A 19,939-nucleotide genomic window follows, 5' to 3' on the forward strand; every position below is an offset into this window, starting at 1 on the left:
TTTGGAAGAGCAGGCAATGCTCTTAACCACTGAGCCATCTCTCCAGCCCGAATATCCTTATTTCTAACAGGTGTGATGGCATTATGGGTGATGGTGTTGAGCCTCTCCCTGATTAGCTGTTTAATAAGGATATCCTTGGTAGAGCCAGATAGGACGTGCTTTTTAACAGCATTTGTGACATGGGTCAAAAATTGATTCCTCCCCAGAATTCTGCTCTCCTTGTATCATTTTCAATTCCTGTCTGTTTTTCCCACCTACACCTCCTGCCTGGCCAATCAGCGTTTATTTAAAACATGATTGACAGAATATAGACAATTCTCCCACACCATTCGGGCTTGGCTCTCTGCTACATCATCATAAGCAGAGTGCTATTGTAGGAAAACTGAGGTCAAGAACTGCCTTCAGCATGGAGTACCAGTCGTAATGGGTTTGATGCTGCATGGCCCATTATCTGAGTACTTGCTCAAAATAAGGAGAATTGGGGTAGCGTCGGTTGCCCTCACACACCTCTGCATGGCTTCCAGCCTGCTCCTGGCCCAAGTGCCCTGTGCCCAGGGCACATAGCTGACAAAGACAATGTCACTGAAGCCTCCAGACTCCAGAGGAATAGGATGTAACTGGAAGTGCTCAAGCTCATTGAGAATAGACTGGAACCATAGATGTTAGACCCGGCACTGACCCTCCTCATTCAGTGTCAAACGCAGGTGCTTGACCTTGCTCTGGAAGTTGGAAGTGAGGGAATATTCATTATGTCTTGTCTCACTGTGATGTACCAGGAAGACACCATGGGAGCCAATGCCTCCAGGCAGCCTTGAGTCAAGAGAACATGCCATGGAACCAAGGATATCCTGAGAGGGGCTGATTCCCTCTCAGTGCCCTCTGACTCCCACTGGAGCAGGAATAACCCTGTGACTGTGTCTGGAGTGTCCACATGAGGCTAGTGGGTTGAGTTGGGATGAACTGTCCCTGCTGGGGCCCCCTCCTCAATGGGAATGCGTGGGGGCAATTCTGGAGGAAGAAGTTCCGTTGAGTCAAAGTGGGAGGCAGCAATGGAGGCACAATTAGGGGAGACGGAGGCTGATGGCCAATCAGAAAGGCTCCCATAAGCTCCCTGCGGCAGGCCATTGTTACTCTCGCTGGATCCCAGCATCAGATTCTGGCTGGGCAGATTCTGAATGATTCAGGCAGAGCAACTCTAGGCTGTCTGTGTTATTTTTTTTTTGTGAGGAAGGAGGTCCCAGGGACCAGGGGAAGGGTCATGGCACGGGGACTGATATAGCAGGGCAGGGTTCTGGGCTTAGGCACTCCTGGATGTCAGACGCCCAGGCCTTCACATGAAGTTTATCAGTTGTCTCCAGAATGTACTCTGGAGTACAACTTACCACAAACGTGTTCTTCTTGTCAGGCATCTCTAGGGCGATGGCTGTGCAGACATCATAGTAGAGCAGGGAATGCTGAGTCGGGGCCAGTATGTCTTGGGTGGTACGAAGGACTCCAAGTGACTTCCTTTTCCTCCTTCACTTTGGAGCAGTAGGCAACACTTTTGCCTCTGAGACTACCTTCCCCCGCACCCCAGGTCAGCCCAGTCGCCCCTCCTCCACGACTCACTTCTGCTGGGTCGGGGGCACCTTCTTCAGCCCCCATAAAACTGAGCAGCTCTTCCCTCTGTACCATTCCTGCTCCATCTGTCCCCAGGAAATGTGCCATCACTAGCCAGTCCCCTACCAACTGTCCCAGCACCACCAGAGGAGTGGGAGTTGCTGTTTCCACCTAGGACTGGAGGGCCTGATGTGTTGTTCTCCAGCTGGGAAGGAAGAGTCAAGGGCCCCTCGCCACTGCCGGATGCCTCATACAGAGCCTCTGACTGAACGACTCACTGAATGGAGGAAAAAACATTTCTTGAGCTTCAGCTTTGAGGACCTTGTAGAGTAGAAAGAGATTGAGGAAGGAAAGGGGCCAGCTGGGTCCTCAGAAGACAGAGATGGTCCGACACAGCCAGGGGCCACCCACCCTGCAGTTTTCAAGGGACAAGTCATGTGGTGGTGCAGTCTCCACACCAGGGCTCGATGGGGCCAAGACAGGTAGGGTGAGTGAGCCAGAGACCCGGGTCACCTCAGCTTTGAAGTACTGCCAGAATAGCTCAGCAAAACGGTGAGAAAAGGCGACTTGTGCTCCCGGCTTTGCGTGTTGTGGATGGGAGGCCAGATTGAGGCGAAAACGGCGGGCAAGATCCTGGACAGCAGCCCTCGCATGGGACTCACAGAACTCTTGCCAACTTGTGTGTGGGGGGGGGGGGAGGTGGCAGCGCTGGTAGAGAAGAGAAGGCCCCATCATCCGGGGAAGGGGCGCCATTCATGATAGGTCCCAGGAGGAGAACAAGGGGAGCCTGTGAGGAGGGGGCAGCAAAGAAAGCAGCCAGAAGACACGTGGTGAGCAGCAACAACTGTATCTTGGTCCCCGTGCTCAGCCCCAGGGACAAACTAGTGGAAGTAGCCACTGTCTGAGGAGAACGTTCTAGTCCCGCAAGGGAAAGGAGATTCAACGACAGTGGAACAACTAAAGCCTTCCAGTGAATTAAGAGACCAGTCACTGCCCTGATGGCTCTTAACTGGTAGTCACGTAACTGGATTTTGAAGGGACAGAAGCGGAGAGAAAAGGTCCAAAAGTCCAGTCTGAAGAGCAGTCGGGACTCCCTGTAAAGCAAGGAGAACCTTCAGAGAATCCTGGGAGAGTGACCTTGGACAAAAGTCATCAGTTGTTCTCAGGCTGTGAGGGAGTCTGCACAAGGATGAGGACAGAAGGGAAAGGATTGTTTGCAGACCAAGTGTGCTGCTTATAGTGAGGGACTTCTGCGGTTTGTTAGCCCACGTCCCTGTGCTCACAGTGTCTCTGGGTGAGAAGGACCGCTCAGAGGGTCCTTTATTGGTTCTACCTCCAGGGTGGTCTGCCCTTATGTGGAGGTACTGACTGGGGCAAACCGAGTCACGATGGAATGTTCCTAACTAGGAAGAGAAACGGGAAAACAAGGAATGTAGAGATAGGAAAGAAAGCCCAACTTACCAAGGGCATAGAAAACAAAAGTAGGGGTCAACTCACCGAAAACAGCCGAAGGGGATGAACTGAAGACTCTGGCGGAGAGTCGGGATGGGCACAGCAGCCGGGGCAGCAAATGCAAAGGAAAATGCCCCAAAAAAGAGTATTAAGGAGGACCCAGAAGGTGAGCAAAGGAAAAGGTCCATCCACACTGTTGCTGTGAGCTTGTTGCTGCTGCCTGTTGTTTCTTGTGGATGGGGCAGAGCATGAGGAGTAGGGGGGGGTGCTTATGGGGTTATGGAGATTAAGTTGCCTCAGGGATGTTTTTTGGTTAGTCCTTTTGAAACTAGCAGTCACTCTGGCTTGTTGTGATTGACTAGGAGTGCGTGTCATTAGTTATTGTGCTTTTGGTCTGCTGACAGGTTATTTTAGCCAGTTTTGCTTATTCATTGTGAGTTTGTATGTGCTTGCTTGTGCTTGTGCTATTGCCCTGCCTCACTTGCTGAGGTTTTGTTCATGTTACTGACTTTCATCAATTTTGTTGATTTTTTTTTTCTTTTATTTGCTGACTTCCCAGGTACCAGATTGGATTTGTATCTTTGTTTGTATTCTCCTTTAAAAAGAGGTTTTAAAAAGTTATACATACATGTGTTTCTGGATGTGGGTTTATGTGTGTACATCTGTCCAATGCCTACGGAGGCTTTAAGAGGATGTTGGATACCTGGAAGCTGAAGTTAGAGGTGGTTGTGAGCCATCTGTTGTATGTGCTGGGAACTGAACTGGTCCTGAAGAGTAGTGTGCACGCTTAACTTCTGAGGCATTGCTCCAGCACCTTGTTTGTATCCTCTTTTAGGTTTCTGATAATTCTTTATCAATTAACTTTTGTATACATCTGGCATTTTACCTATTTTAGGGTCTTTGAGTTTAATAAGTAAGTTCAGAATATGATGTTTTGAAGGAGTCACATTGCCTTTCTTTTTCATGTTTCTTGGGCTTCTGTGTTTTGTTTATCTGTAGCCTTGACTGTCTCTTCTGGTTTTATTTGAGCAGCTTATTCTTTTTAAAAATTATTTTATTTTTATGTATATATATATATATATATATATATATATATATATATATATATATGTTTGCCTATGTATCACATTTGTGATTGGTGTCTAAGGAGGCCAGAAGAGATTATCAGATCCCTTAGAATTGCAAGTACAGATGGTTGTGAGCCTCCCTGTGAGTGTTGGGAACTGAACGCAGGTCCCCTAGAAGAGCAGCCAGTTCTCTTAGTCCCTGGGCCATCTCTCCATCTCTGAGCAGCCTCTTCTTGAGGACTTGATTCCCAGTACCACTCAGCAAAGAGAAAGCAAATTGCTTTGAAATTCCACCATACATGGGCTAGGTGCATTGCTATCTTTTTGCACTTTTCAGGTGTCTTTTCATCTGCTTTGTGACTCCTGAAGCTTTTCCTGTTTGTTTTTCTTGTTCTCACTCTCTCCTTCAGCTGACACTTCTAGGCACCTCACCTGGAAGTCCTAAGCTTTTGTTACACTTTCTTTTCTCTCTCTCTCTCTCTCTTTCTTTCTTCCTTCCTTCCTTCCTTCCTTCCTTCCTTCCTTCCTTCCTTCCTTCCTTCCCTCCCTCTCTCCCCCCCTTCCTCCCTGTTTCTCTTTCTTTCTTTGACTTCTCCTCCCTCTACTCTTCCCAGTTACGTCCCATCTTCCCTTCCTTCCAGATCCACTCCCTTTTTATCTTTTAAAAGAACAGGGTTCTAAGGGATAATAAACTAAAACAAAAATAAAATAGAATAAGGAAAAAAAACAAAAAAATTATCACATCTGTGTTAGACAAGAGAAACATACAGAAGGAAACAACCAAGAGAATGCCCAGAAGTCAGAGTGTGCTCATTCGAACACTCAGGAATCCCATACAAGCACTGCACTGGAAGTCGTAATAGATACGGATATTTGATTGCTTTTGGTGTGTCGTGTTTTGCAGTGTGCTGTGAGTATTACATTGAACAAAATGGAAAAAGTGTTTGTTTTCATAGAGCTTGCATATTAATAGGGGAAGACAGATGATAAGTAAATATTTGGCAAGTCTGGTGAGATCAAAGGAGAGAGAGAGAGAGAGAAAGAGAGAGAGAGAGGGAGAGAGAGGGAGAGAGAGAGAGAGAGAGAGAGGAGAGAGAGGAGAGAGAAATGAGGAAGGGTGGGAAGAGAGTTTATCCCTGCCCTTTTATATCGAATTGAGCAGACTTTCTCACTCAGGTGACAGCTAAACTGAGATCTGATGAAATTTCTTCATTCCTTTCCAACCATATAGGCCTCATTGTTTCTAGTAAATTTGGCTAACAAATTAACTTTTGTACTTGTTTATTCCTTTGCTTTGAGTACTCTTAATAGGGAGCCATATTTTAAATTAGTGTGTGTGGGGTGAGGATTGTGGTTAACTCTTATCAGGCAAATGGAATTTTTCTAGAACTGCACAGGCTGAACCTGGCTGTTATTGAGTTACATGGATAACCCCTGATGAGACTTTTGTGTTTCTTTGGTAAATCATTTTGAAATAATGCATCTAAACTGAGGCCTGCCACATGCATATACATGGTGCTTGGATCCCTTTGAAGACTGAGTCCCACTGAAATTACATTGTTTCACTTGCTTCTTATAAAAAAATTAATCTGGACTAAGTATAACAAAAAGCTAAATAATCTTCTTTGGCTTGAACCAAATTAACAGAACCCTTCAGCCTGGCTGGTTTGAATAACAAAAGTTTATCTCACAGCTCTGAAGACTTGGAAGCCCAAGATCAAGGCATATGATGCCAGGAGAGCACACACTTCCTGGGGTGCCAGTGGCCATCTGTTCTTCTCCTGTAAGGACCCCAGTCTCAGACAGGGCCTCTTCCCCCATAATCGCAGATCTCATACGCAGATGTCAATATATGAATTTGGGGAGAAAGATGATTTATACCCTGAGTTTTACAACACAGTTGTAACATTCTGTCCACTAAACTAATAAAAATCTTACCACATTACCTGTACCATAAAGAAAAGATTGAAAGTTTTGTGGTTAAGTGGAAGTCTAGAAACAGTTTTATTTTTAAAACAGATTTATTTATTTATTATGTCACAGTGTTCTGCCTGCATGCCGGAATAGGACACCAGATCTCATTATAAATGGTTGTGAGCCACCACGTGGTTGCTGGGAACTGGACTCAGGACCTGGAAGAGCAGCCAGTGCTCTTAACCTCTGAGCCATCTCTGCAACAGTTTTATTCTAAAGCAACCTTTTTGTGTCTTTTCTTGAGACAGGGTCACTACGTAGCCTTCGCTGGTCTGGAGTTTGCTACGTAGACCAGGCTGGACTTGTACTTATAGAGATTTACTAGCCTCTGCTCTGCAGGCGTGACCAGGACCACCCTCTAAAGCAATTTTTAAAAGCAATAAAATGACATATTGTTGTCTAAGCTTCTTTGAGAACAGCACATTTATTGACTACATAGGAGTATAGTATAAATACTTTTATGTGCTTATCTGCTGATCTCCTAAGTATGTGGAAAATATTTTATACTGTACATTTAGAATTGATTCGGTTTATAAAGAAAAGATAGCTCTGAATTGCTGAGCAGCAAACAACTGGTGAAATTCTAAAATGATTATACAAAAAATAAAAGTAAACCTTATTGTTGAGCATGTGACTTATGTCTTCATGAGAAAATGGAACGTTTCAGCACCATCTTGTCTCAGCCATGTCTTCCCTGCACAGCTGCAGCTGGTGTACTGAACAGAATTGCTACTGCAGGCTTGGTGGTCTTTCTGCCAAAAGTGAGCCATTTCTACCATAGTGTTTATCTTTCCTTGCTTTCCCCTCATCTTCTATGTATATTTTATAGATAGTGGTGCTTGGAACATAGTCGGTCTTCCTAGTTAAAGAGCACCCTTTGTAGTGGTTTTCAAGAACAGAAGTGAAGTCCTTAAATATCACCAAGACTCTTCCTACCGCAGCTCTAACCATTTTTACCTATCCTTTTCTCTGGGATGACACAACAGATTAGGTTTGCTGAGTTTTCTTTTAGCTCACTGTGCCCTCCAGTGGAGAAAACACAGGACAATGAAACAATTTAGGTAACAACTGGGAAAGAACAGAGTTAATGAATCCATGTACCAACCAAGCCTGTGTGACTGTTTCTTGCATCCCAGAATATGATAGTAGGTCATCTTTTGTTGGTTTGTTAACTCCCAAAGAGTGACTGAGAAGCAGTGCTTTGTCTTGTTGCCTTTTACACAGTGTGTTGTGGCCTTTTGTCCTGTGTAATGACATCGCTTACGAGACATTAATCAACTCTGAATAGTTAAGAGAAAGTAGGTTTTTCCCCCTTTTACAATGAACTCAAATGGTGACTTTAGCAACATAAAAATTTTCTTTTATTCAATGGATATTAATAGAAATATTTTGCATTTTGCTGAACTTCTGTGTTTTTTCAAAGCACTTTGAATATGGGCAGTTGGCAAGTATTCCCTGTTCTGAAGAGAAAGGGCTGTGTCTTGTGCTATGATGTGATTGCTGCGTAGCCTCTTGGTGATACTGGACTTCACTGATGGGAATAGTGGCTGCGGGTGATTGAGTACCCGACAGAGTCTGGTCTGGTGTACATGGCCCCGTGGTCTCGGGATGCTGAATCCTACAGAATGGCGGTGTGCACATTGTGTCCAAGGTCACTGCCAGTTTCTCTGCCCTTCTAGAAGGGAGAGAGAACTGGCTCGCTAAAGGAGGCTCAGTTATAAAAGTTCTTTATCTGTATTTTTATTTTTAAATAATAAAATTTTGTTTTTTAAGATTAAGTGAACAATAAAAATATACTCTAGAGAGGCTGATGATCATGGGAGACTTTTAGAATTTACATGGAAGATGACATCTAGTCAGATGAAGCTTCTTTTGGATTTTAGCTAGTATGTAGAAATAAACACTCATTTTGCCCTTCGTGCAAAAATACTTTGTTTTTTTGAGTGAGTAAGTTACTTCTGTCCTTTGAAATTCTTTTTTTTATTTTTAATTTTTTAAAATTTTTTTTAAGAGTAGTCAAGTACAGTAGTGAGAACAGGGTAACCAATTGTTATATAATTGTGAACAATTGCTAACAATTGTCATAAATGGCTGACTGTGAACAATCAACTGAAAGAACTCACTACCTTCGGACCAGCCTCGTTTGAAATTCTTTAAGGCTTCTGTTGGGTTTGTGTAATTTCCATAAGTTATCTTTAGTTCTCGCTAGTTTTGTGGCAACTTGACCCAAGTTAGAGTTATCTGAAAGGAAGGACCTCAAGTGAGAAAAATGCCTCCATAAGAACCACCTGTAGGGCATTTTCTTAATTACTGATTGATGGGAGAGGGCCCAGCCCATCATAGGTGATGCTATCCCTGGGTTCCATGAGGAAGCAGGCTGAGCAAGCCAGTGAGCAGCACCCCTCCATGCATCTGCATCAGTTCCTGCTGTGTTTGAGTTCCTGTCCTGACTTCCTTCAGTGATATAGATGGTGATGTGAAAGTGTGAGCCAGATAAGCCCTTTTCTTTCCAAAACTCTAAGACATCTTTGAATCTATTTTTAAAAGCATCCAATATTAAAGCATTTTTTGGTTTTAAAATATAACTTTTAGTGATAGAGTAATTTATCTATTTTGAAAAATTGATTCTTTGAGAATTTCACATCATGCTCCACAATCCTGCTTTTTCTCAGTCTTACCATGTCTGTCCCTCATCCCATAGCATCTCCCAAAAAAGAAAATTAAAATAATATTAATTAAAACCAAAACAAACAAAAGTCCCACTTCACTTCTCTGTCTTTCCCACCTCTCCAACACCCTTCATTCATCTTAGTGGCACTGGGAGCTGTGGCGTGTCATACAGTATGCCCTTTTGTCTACTAAGCTTTGCTTGCAGATGTTCGTTGCAATGAGTTGTTGGTTTGGTTAAAGGCCTCTGCTTCTGGTGTACCATCAATAGTGGACTCTCATCAATACTCCTCTCAGATATTCTGTTGTTGCCTTGAGGTATGAGATCCTGGGGCTATGGTTCCAGTCTCTTTATGCACACTGACAGATCATAGATGGGGTAGGTGTTGGGATGGGCCAACTCAAAGCTGTGGATGTGGGTCTGGGTGGTAGCTGATTTGGTCGTTCTGGTGCCAGGTGAGCCTGTGGATGTTTTTAGCCAGCCTGGACCATGAGGATCCAGGCAGGCCTCTGGGTGTCTTCTACCTGCAAATTTTTGTCTTCAGAAAGGAGATACTAAAGTTTACACTGCAGTTAGATGTTATGAATTGAATATCTAGCTCTTAGAGTCCCAAGTAAGGTATACATGATATATTTAGCAGGCTGAATGCTTTAAAACTAAGGTGTGGTATATTTGAAGAAAATATTCAGGCTTTTAAAATGGGTAAAAAAAATGCTTTCTTAACTTAGACTGCAAAGGTGGTAGGTAGGGCTAAAGATGCCCACAGAGCTCTTAGGGCCACGGGGCATGGTTTGTATAGAGCATTCAGCCTGGGACTGGAAGCCATGGGTTCCAGCTGCAGAACTGAGGTGAGTGAGATCTGTTAAAGAAAAAGGTCTGTTACAGTGAAAATACAGTAAATTGTCTGTAATTGGAATATTAGTCATTTCAATGAATTTTAATAGAAAGTGCATTAATCAATTTATGAAAACAATGTATTTCCAGACTGCTTATTTCTTATGAAATATCACAGTTTTCCTTATTGCAGGCAGAAAGCCATGTTAGAGTTCTCTCGGTAGTTTGATATGAAGATGGTTCCACTCATTGAATCGCTGTAACATGACGGCTGGCTTGTTGGGGTTTCTGTCCCGCCCGGTACCCCAACAAGCCAGCAAGTCCCAAAGAGAAATCACACACAGGACTCCATAAGATTATAAACTGATTGGCCCATTTGGTCAGGCTTCTTGTTAACTCTTATAACTTATGTTACCCCATTATCCTTATCTATGTTAGCACATGGCTCCATACCTTTCTCAGCTGGGCAAGTTACATGCTGTCTCTTCGGGGGTCTGCACAGGAATGCCGGAGGGACCTTCCTCCTCCGTAACCTTATTCTATTCTCTTTGCCCTGCCTCTACTTCCTGTCTGGTTGACCCGCCTATACTGCCTGCCTGGCCAATCAGCGTTTTATTAAAATACATGATTGACAGAATACAGATAATTCTCCCGCACCAAATCGCTGTTGACTAGTATGACTTTCAGAGGTGATGACGATGAAAATAGTGTCTCTGTGTTGTAGTGTTTGGTAGTCAGGAACCACTGAGCACGTGGAGTGTGGGTAATGGGATTTTTAAATAATTTCTAATTTTGATTGAAAGTTTTGAAAGCCACATGTGTCTTATGGCTACCATAGTGAATAATGTAGTTAAAGTCTTTCATGTACATCAGGGATTGAATTAAGCTCTGATAATGTTTGTGTCTATCCTTTCCATCCTCTGTGCGTTCATTTATGGTCCTATTTCCAAATAACCACCGTAGTGTTCTGGAAACTGGTTGCTAAGTATGCTTAGGTAAAAAAATTCTAGAACTTAAAACAAAAAACAACCACAAACCCTACAAATTGTGTTTACTCTTTGGTAACCTAGAACCCTGGTGGTTTACTTTTGTCCTTTTAAAGAAAAATAAGAGACAGATTATGACAAATGACAGGAGCCAAAGTGACCAATGAAAATATAGCAAAAGCGACAATGAAGCAATACTTGCATGTACCTGTGTGGAACTTTATTGAGGAGTTGATATGCTAACCCAGATGTCTTTAAGTGTAGCAAGTAGATCTTCATGCTCTGAGAGTATAGTGTGATTTTATTTACATTTTAATAAATAAAACTTGCCTAAAAATCAGAAGGGTAAAGCTAAGCCACTAGAGGTCAGGCAGTGGTGGCACACACCTTTAACCCCAGGATTTGGGAGACAGAAGCAGATGGATCTCTGTTAGTTTAAGGCCACCCTGGGCTACACAAGATCAGTGCAGAAACAAATCCAGGTGGTGGTGCCTCACACCTTTAATCCCAGCACTAAAGGGACTATAAAATGAGAGGAGAGAGAGGCTCTATCTGCTTAGCTTGCTTAGTCTGGTCAGTCTGCAGTTGCCCAGCCTTGGTAGAGGTAAGACTTCTCTAGTGACTTGGCTGCTTTGCTTTCTTGGTTTTCTTTTTTTTTCTTTTCTTTTTTTTTTAGATTTATTTATTTATTATGTATACAACATTCCTTCCATGTATGTTTGCATGCCAGAAGAGGGCACCAGATCTCATTATAGATGGCTATGAGCCACCATGTGGTTGCTGGGAATTGAACTCAGGACTTCCGGAAGAACAGTCGGTGCTCTTAACCTCTGAGCCATCTCTCCAGCCCACTTTCCTGGTTTTCTGGTTGAACCCCATTATCTGACTCTGGGTTTGTGCTACACGAGAGTAACTTGACTATTAATAAAGAGCAGTTTGTTCTTATGTCTGGTCAGTAATGATAAAATCGTGCTTTGTGCTTTCCTAGGAAGTTGTAATTTCATTTTTCTTGGTTATCAGCTCCATTTTATTGATGAATCAAGCTGTAATCAAGGTGCTAAGGTTCATCTAGTCAACAAACATTTGTTGATCACTCAAAATTATATGCAAATTTTTACATTATGTTGGAAGGATAGTTCCTTCTATGGTGGACTAATAATCTATGGGGACAATTAAACAATGGAACACAAAATTAGAATATGGTGTACTCACAATGTGTTGTCTGTAGATGCAGGTGAGCAGGGAGACCTGAATGCTCAGGAGTTCCCAGGTACAGCAGGCAGGGTAAGCATGTGGCATTTGTTAAGCAAGGAAGTGGGAAGAGGTGAGAAAGTGTTCGTGTTCTAAGTAAGCAGAGGCATTACTTAGTGAAGATTCAGGTGCACCAAATTTATTAGTGCTCTTATATCATCCTGACCTTGTTTTTCTTCTTGCTCAGTCTGAAGAAAAAGCTGAGCTAAAAATAGTTCCTGGCACAGTGATGAAATAGCTAAGTGACAATTTCAAGGAGAAAGTTAAAACCAGATTTACTTGCCTGGCAAACAGTAACTCTTAGAATATTGGAAAATTAGAAAAACATCTTATTTACTAAAGCAGATCAATAGTGGTCTATCCTTGTTTCCCTCATGAAAATATAAACTCTAGGAGCTTTATCCTTGTTTTTTTACTCTTGTTTTCTCAGGACCTAGAAGAGTGCTTAGTACCTATCTGGAAGTCAGTATATAGTTGGTGGATGTTCGGAAGGGATGGATCCTAGGTTATTATTCTGATCACCTATAGTATTGCTCAGAATTTTACAGATCATGAATTTGGGGCGCAGGAGAAGACAGCTCTTCTCTAGTCTCTTGGCTAGGATATCCTCACTGGAGCTAACAGACTCATGATGGCATCACCTCCATGTCCATGTGTTGCAGCTAGTTAATTTGGAATGTTCCATTCTCTGCTTATTCATGTCCTTGTATGGTATTGGGATTATTTGGAGAGGGTGTAAACAAAAGTTGTAAAGTATATTTCTTAAGGCTTTGGTTTAAGAAACTGTATCAAGGCAGTCCTACTACATTCTTTTCAGACTGAAGTTGTTCTTTGACAGTTTCACATCTGTACTTAATACATACCTGACCTCTCTCCCATCACCCTCTTTTATCTCCTGCTACTCATTTTCTTCCATGCCTCCACAAATCTCTTTCTTGCCTTCATTTCTGCTTGTTTCATTTCGTTAACTACTGAGTTTAGTCAGTGTCACCTGTATAGGGCTGTTTGCTGGAGCTTGATAAACTCAGCAGTTGGAGCACATCTGAAGATAAGACTCTCCATCTCCCAAGAACAGAATCTGTCAGCAGCCAAAAGCTCAGCAGTAAGGGTAGGTTCCCATAAATCCTTCCCTTGTACATGACTGATTGTTGATAGGGCTATTTTTGTGGCAGCTCAGTGCAGGTAACTGTAGTTGTTGAGAGTTCTTGATTGCAGAGGTTGTGTTGAGTTTAGAGGATGGCATTTCACAGCCATTCAACTGCAGCTTCTGGTTCTTACATACTTGCCTCCTCTTCCACAGCGCCCCCTGAACCTTAGAGGGAGTAGTGTAGATGTTTTGTTTAGAGCTGAGCCCTCAACCATCAGTTACTCTCAATATTTTGAGTAACCATGGCTCTCCTCATTTACTGCCATTCACTGGTGCAGGTACAGGGTGGAAGCCAGTTCCACATTTCATTGGATGGAGACATAATCAGCCCGTATTTAAATGGAAGGAAAGAGATACCACCTTTTGATGGGACTGATGGGACATTGGCAGATTCTTATAGTAAAGTGGGAGAAGATGGGTGTTATTGTTAGAGCCATGTTTGGAAATGGTTTGATACAGTCTGCTCACACCTCTATATGCAGAATATACTTACCACTCCACTAGAAGTCATGGTCCATTGTGATATCAACTTGGAATTTAGTATCTTAATCATCTAACTAAAATCCAGGTGCACATGAGGTTTCGTAGGCAGTTATATGATAGAGCTCCTTAAGTTATCAGAACCAAAGACATACTATCTAACCCTCTTCGCCCCCATCCAACATACAGCATTGAGAAAGGAGCAAGCGAACAGTGGACTCTCCTTCTCAAGAACTCAGACATAGTTATCACTGGTCCAGAGCAATTTTGAAACCCATGGGGAGTGTGTCCATAGTTCTCCCACTGCACTTACCAGGAATGTTCCCTGATTTGTGCCCTATTTGCTCCTGGAAATGTTTCTTAGCTTAGAAATGTTGTTTTCTGAGACTTCTCTCTATCACTTGGACTTTTCGCTCTGCTGGTGCTTTCTTGTTTTTCATAAGAAATGGGTGTGCTTCTACCTATAGGAAGTAAAAACTTCTCATGTCCTGGTGTTTTTGTGGCTACTTGGTTTTGAAATCTTTCGAAATGCTTCTGTCTCAATACAAGCTGGTAGTACTTTTAGTGACTATACTTTTCTTAAAGATTTTGAGAATTTTCTGTGAATTTTATTGAGAATTGATTATTTGTTCCAAAACCCACATCTTGGAAGACAGACGTGAATTTATTAGACTGTTGTAGAAGGTCCTTAAGATTCTTGGAAGTCAGTTGTGTAGATAAATCCTTTTAGGGAGTACCTTAAATCCTTTCAGGTTCTCAGCAAGAAACTGTATGGACACACTCTTCTTCGAGTTTTACTGGGAACCCATTTCTTGTTGAGAATTCTTGCCAGTTGAAGAGACTACCATAGCACCCTGCATGTCCTTTTAATTCTGCTTAGGAGTTAAAGTTTTCTTCTTTCATTGATTTCTCTCTTCCTGTTTTTATGTATAGATTAAATAACCAATTGCCACTTTCAGTATTCTACCTGGAATGAACACGCCAGATAGTTCATATTCCAACTTGGAGTACATTTGCCTGATTCCACTGCCGTGACCTGTACATTCTGTTTTAGCAGTAGATTTTTCATGATTTTTCTGGGCTTTGCTAACAATGTGTTTATCACTTTTCTAATCTCCTTTGGTTATTAGGTTTTTAAATCTCATATTTTGTGTTTTAAGTGATTGGGTTTTTTTGTTTTGTTTTGTTTCTTTAGGTAGGGTCTCATGCATCCTAGAGTGGCCTTGACCTAGGTATATAACTGAAGCTAGCTTTGAACTCCTGGTCTACCTGATTCCATCTCCTAAGTGCTGGGATTATAAGGATGTGCTACTATGCCGGGCTAGGTGGTATTTTTGGTACCTCACTTTTAGGCTATCATTTTCTGTCTAATTACTGCTATTGGAAAACAAATCACTCTATAATGTGATTGCTTAATAGCCATTTCATTACAATAAAATGCTTCAAAAATTTGGACTGGGTTCACGAAGCTCTCTCACCTCTGTGCAATATAGGATCAACAAAGATGACTTTGCTGGGGCAGGAAGATTTAACATTTGACTCTACTTTTGTTGGGCCTACTTCTGTTTGCCAGAAGACCTAAGATAGCCTTATTTATATCTGGAATCATGACTCCCCTCCACAAGGCTTCTCATTCAGTAATTTTGGCTTTATGAGACAACATCTCACTGTGTAGGCAGCTTTGCTAAGAATTTATGGTAATATTTCTGTCCCAGTCTCCCACTTGCTGAGATTACAGGCCTGAACCACTGTGCCCAACTTTATCCAGTTGTTTTGAATGAGAATTTCTTATGTGGCCTCTTAAGGCCTGGACCATATTAGATAAACTAAACATGTTGATTAAAGCAAGTTACACATCTAAGAAGGAGAATAGATTATCCATATTTTTGATGGGAGGAATAGCAAAACAAAATTGCAGAAGGGCACGTGGAGTGGGAGAGATTGTTATGGTGATCTTTAGAATAAAATTTAACTATAAACTTGGGATTTACTATAGGTGAGAAGTTAATAAGTGGTGCCTCTCATTTATTTGGCTTATAGATGTGGCTTGTTTGACCTGTATAGGTTGGAAGATTTCATCCAAAAGTTTGTGTTATGTGTCATATTTTGAAAAATTCTGTTTGTTTGGGCCTACATTACCATTTAAACTAGAAATTGCCTCTTTGTAAACTTTTATTACCAAGCTGGCCCTCGTAGGTATCTTAGTTTCCATTCTTTGCGCTATAAGGATTAGATTGAGCACATTAGCTTTTTTAGGTAAGACTAGCAGATGGACAGTGATCAACTAGATGGACAGGTGATATAAGTAGAGATGGAGATGAAGCAAAGCAGAGATCTAGATAGGAAATAACTGGTATGTAATGGTAGAGTTGGGGTTTTAAACAGTGTAGGCAGGGAAACCTTTTTGAAGACAAGATATTGAGTGGAGCCATTAGAGGGGTGAGGAGCCAGTCATTAAATCATTTCAGAAAGTATGAAAGTGGGAAGACCATGAGTGGGCCTGGACTTGGTGTATTTGGACCTGTGCTGCAAATAGTTGGAGAGTGATGGCAGAAGATAAAAGGTGGGCATAGGCACTGTAGGATGTATGCAACTTTGGGTTTCTACCGGGTGTTGGAAGTCATTTGAGAGAACTGAAAAGGCACAGTGATGTGGTACTTTGCTGTTGTGTTGTGAATAGGCTGTACTGGCCAAGGGTGGAAGCAGGGTGAACTCATAGGAGCCTTGAAGTCATGTAGGGGTATTTAAATAGTGCTTTGAATTGATGTGGGATTCACCTCTGTATGCTGTAAATACCATTAGTGAATAAAGAAACTGCCCTGGACTGTTGATAGGGCAGAACTTAGGTAGGCAGGGAAAACTAAATTCAGTGCTAGGAGAAAGGAGGCAGAGTCAGAGAGAAGCCATGTTGGACTTTAGCCAGTAAACCACAGCCACGTGGCGATACACAGATTATTGGAAATGGGTTAAATTAAGATGTAAGAGTTAGCAAATAAGAAGCTAGAGCTAATGGACCAAGCAGTAATTTAAATAATACAGTTTTTGTGTGATTATTTCAGGGCTGAGCTGCTGGGAACCAACAAGTGTCTCCTTACAACATTGAATGTGTGCTGTGAGGATGGGAAGTGGTTAGATTTGGTGTGAAGATGAGAGGCTGTAGACAGGTCTTATGGATGGATAATTTGCATATGGCATGTAGGAACAAGAAGAATCAATGCCAACTTTGAGGCTCTTGACTTATGCGTATGAATTAGTAGGTGGTCCTACAATTTGTTTTGACAGTAGCTTGGAGTGGAAAGCAAGAACATTATCCTGATAATTATTAACTTTGCAAAGATTTCTACAAAAATAAGATTAGTGGTAAAAACTCACAAAGAAATTTTTTTTCACTTTATGATCTTTAATGTGTTTTTTCACCGTGGTAAACTTTGCAGTATGTAAGTGGAGAAAGCACGTGCCTGTATCTTGGAGGACATGCTTATGTTTTCATGTGCGGCTGTTTACTGTTGAACATCATCAGTAATTAGGACGGGCTTGTTATTCAGTAGTGAGCATTTGCCTGGGCCTGTCATGCTCACCCACTTTCCTGTTTTCTGTCTGTTCTGGTTGGGTGTGCTTATAAAGTGTCAAGTACAATTCAGTAGTATACTTTGTTGTTATGGAAAGTTAATTCAGTTTTATTGTTAAAAATGGTTTTGTAGAGTTGTGTGCCTGTAATCCCAGCTACTTGGGAGATTGAGGCAGGAAAATGACTTGAACAAGTTTGAGACCAGCCTGGGCAAAGTTCAAGCCACCATTTAATTAAGACCAGAATCATCTGTAAGGTAGAGTTGAATTTGATGAATAAAAACTCTGCTTGTGAAGTCTTAGTCATGTTTGTATTTTAGCAATCAGTTGTTTACTGTAGATTGGGTATAAAATGAGATAATGGATTTTTTAAACTCCTTCCCCAAACCCAGAGTTATTTAGATGAAGACAGAATTTTGACTAGATCATCTTTTCGAGTCATTTGGCTTAGAAATAACTTGCATTTATTTTTAAATTCATATTTTAAAGGGATATTATCATGAGATGGTGATAATACCAGTCTATTTTTATTATAATGGGGTTGGGAAGAAATAATCATTTATAAAAGGTGAGTTAATATTTATTGCTTTCACCATTTATTTTTACCTAGTTTTAGAAAATGAAAACCATTTAAACTTAAATTCTGTATATACTATATAGAAAACATCTGATTTAAAAAACATATAAAATATCTTATCTTGCTAGCAAAATGATCGGTTTTTCCTTCTTTGTGAAGCCACGAGTTAAAATGTCCTGGTTAGCAAGGCGTTTGTATTCCAGTGGTGTAGCTGAACCAGACAGGTCTGCAGCACACTGCTTTATTTTTAGACTCAGGTTGCCATTTTTATCCTGCAGAAATATTCATCAGTATCTTGCTGACAGGCCATCAGTTTTATAAATGTGCCATCCAGACCAGATTTTGTTCTTCATCTCATTTTCCCTCCAACTCCTCTTTTCTTTCTGATTTGTTCGTACAGCTGTTTGGAGGAGGAGAGTTTTCTTTTTTTTTTTCTCAATTCATTATTAGATACTTCAATTGAGAGATTTTCAGCATCACACAGTTCATTCATCTGCTGCTGCTTACTCATTTCTGCTTCCTGTTTAATATGGAATGGTGTTGCGGATCATTGTGGAAGTCAAGGAAGAGAAAACTGTGTACATAAGGGTGCATGCAGTTTTTGCCTACCTTCTTCAGATGTGTTGCTTTGTGTATATATGTATAATATGTTCATATACTTGCTTGTCTCACACATGTTCTTGGCAGTAGTTCAGTTTGCTTTCTAATGGTGCTGAGGGTCAGCTCCAGAGTCTTGCACATGCTGGACAGGCATTCTCCTCCTGGGCAATACTGTCCTCCCCACCCCACTGGGTTGTGCATAAATCCATCTTTATCCTTTATAGGTTAGAATTCAACAAAAGACTATAAACTGATTGGTTGAGAAAATGCAAATATACTTACTTTTAGTGATTCATTAAGCAATCAAGAGCCACAAATCTATAATTCTTAATAAAATTTGATAAAGTATTTCATATTACATTATAACAGTTAACAGATACTGTAATAATCATTGATTGTAATATATAGTAATTATTCTAAGTACTTAATGATGATAAACATACATATACATAATCCTGTGGACAGTGAGCACAAGACCACTGTAAACAGAACATTCAGGATTAAGAGTAGCAGTGGCCACAGGGACCATTGCAGATCAGAACACTCAAGATGTGTGTGAACAGTGACCACAGGACACTCTAGAACAGAACACTCAGGGCGAGAGTGTAGGTGGCCACAGGACCACTGCAGAATAGAACACTCAAGGTGAGAATGGGCAGTGATCACAGGGACCATTATACACAACTCTACATTTTAGGAAGTATTTGTATTGTTTCTAATGCTGTGTAGAACAAACAGCTGACCCAGAAGAAGGCATTGGATTCCCTGGAGCTGGAGTTTCAGGTGGTTTTAAGCTGCCTGATATGGGTGCTGGGAACTGAACTCAGGTTTCTCTAGAAGAGCAGTTAGTGCTCTTAACCTCTGTGCTCTCCTTTCCCCTGCTGCCTTTCTTGAGGTCCATTTTCTGTTCAGGTGATTGACAGGCCCATGGGAGGGGGCAGTGGTGTATCTATTCTTTTTAAATCAGGTAGTAAGTGATCTTGTAAGGTTTAGATAGTTGCCAGTTAATGACCTTCCTATCCATTCAGGATGTCACATCTTCTCCCAGGAGAGAGAAAGGATTCAGTCCCATCCCATTCTTCGGATCATTAAGAGTCCCAACCGTCTAGGCCTGAGTTTTGCAAGTTGTTTCTTCTGAGGGAGAGCTCCAGCTCATTGTCTTCTAATCTTGCTAGTATTTCACTTGCTGCCCAGTTGCAACCATTGTTCTTATTTTATGAACAAATAAACTTAGTTTAGAGAAGTAGCTTAGACCAGTGTTATTTGTCTTTAAGGACAACAAGAAGAGAGGCAACTGGTGGGACAGTGTTTCAGTTTGTAACACATACCCACAGCCTGCTCCTGCTAGAAAGTATGAGCTCCAGACTTTGGTCCACAAAGTAACTTTGACTATGGCATATTTAATCCTTAAAGAATTCAGTGGGAGACTCTGGGTCTGGGGATTTTCCTGTCTCTGCCTCTCCAGCCTGGGATTATAGGTGTTTGACAGGACACCCATATGGGGTGCAAACTCAGGTCTTTTTGACCAGTGCTTTACCAGATGAGTTATCTTCCCAGCCCCAGCATATTTTATGATCTAATTAATGATTAGTGTTAAGAACCAGATTAAACAAGTTGGAGAACTTTGGTTCTGTGTGTCTATTTTGAATGTGAAAACATTATCTAGCCTCTCTTACTAGGAAATTAGCTGGGATTGGAATCCTAGAAGCCAGTAGCCAGCCATATTGAATGATTGCT

At 41.5% G+C, this 19,939-nt stretch overlaps 1 protein-coding gene and 1 pseudogene across 3 annotated transcripts in view; one reads left to right on the top strand and one right to left on the bottom strand.

The window, feature by feature from the left end:
* Hsd17b12 (hydroxysteroid 17-beta dehydrogenase 12) overlaps positions 1–19,939 on the top strand; it is a 133,307-nt gene that overhangs the window by 22,242 nt on the left and 91,126 nt on the right. Inside the window, exon 1 of one of the 2 annotated variants that reach the window (XM_085696647.2) lies at positions 2,860–3,217. The exons of the other annotated variant lie outside the window; for it this stretch is intronic. Coding sequence (XP_085552773.1) covers positions 3,145–3,217 — 73 coding nt within the window. The 5' untranslated portion in view covers positions 2,860–3,144. Of the gene's footprint in view, positions 1–2,859; positions 3,218–19,939 lie in introns of those variants that run through there. 2 annotated transcript variants of the gene reach the window in all.
* Positions 156–3,283, bottom strand: LOC148120715 (SH2B adapter protein 1 pseudogene; annotated as a pseudogene). The gene is made up of 2 exons (XR_015739125.1): positions 3,097–3,283; positions 156–2,693 (listed from the first exon to the last, which is right to left on the bottom strand). The product of XR_015739125.1 is annotated as an SH2B adapter protein 1 pseudogene (transcript).

The sequence above is a fragment of the Myodes glareolus genome, chromosome 10 (genome assembly GCF_982192425.1).
Source record: "Myodes glareolus chromosome 10, mMyoGla1.1, whole genome shotgun sequence".
In the NCBI taxonomy this organism is placed as follows: Eukaryota; Metazoa; Chordata; class Mammalia; order Rodentia; family Cricetidae; genus Myodes; species Myodes glareolus.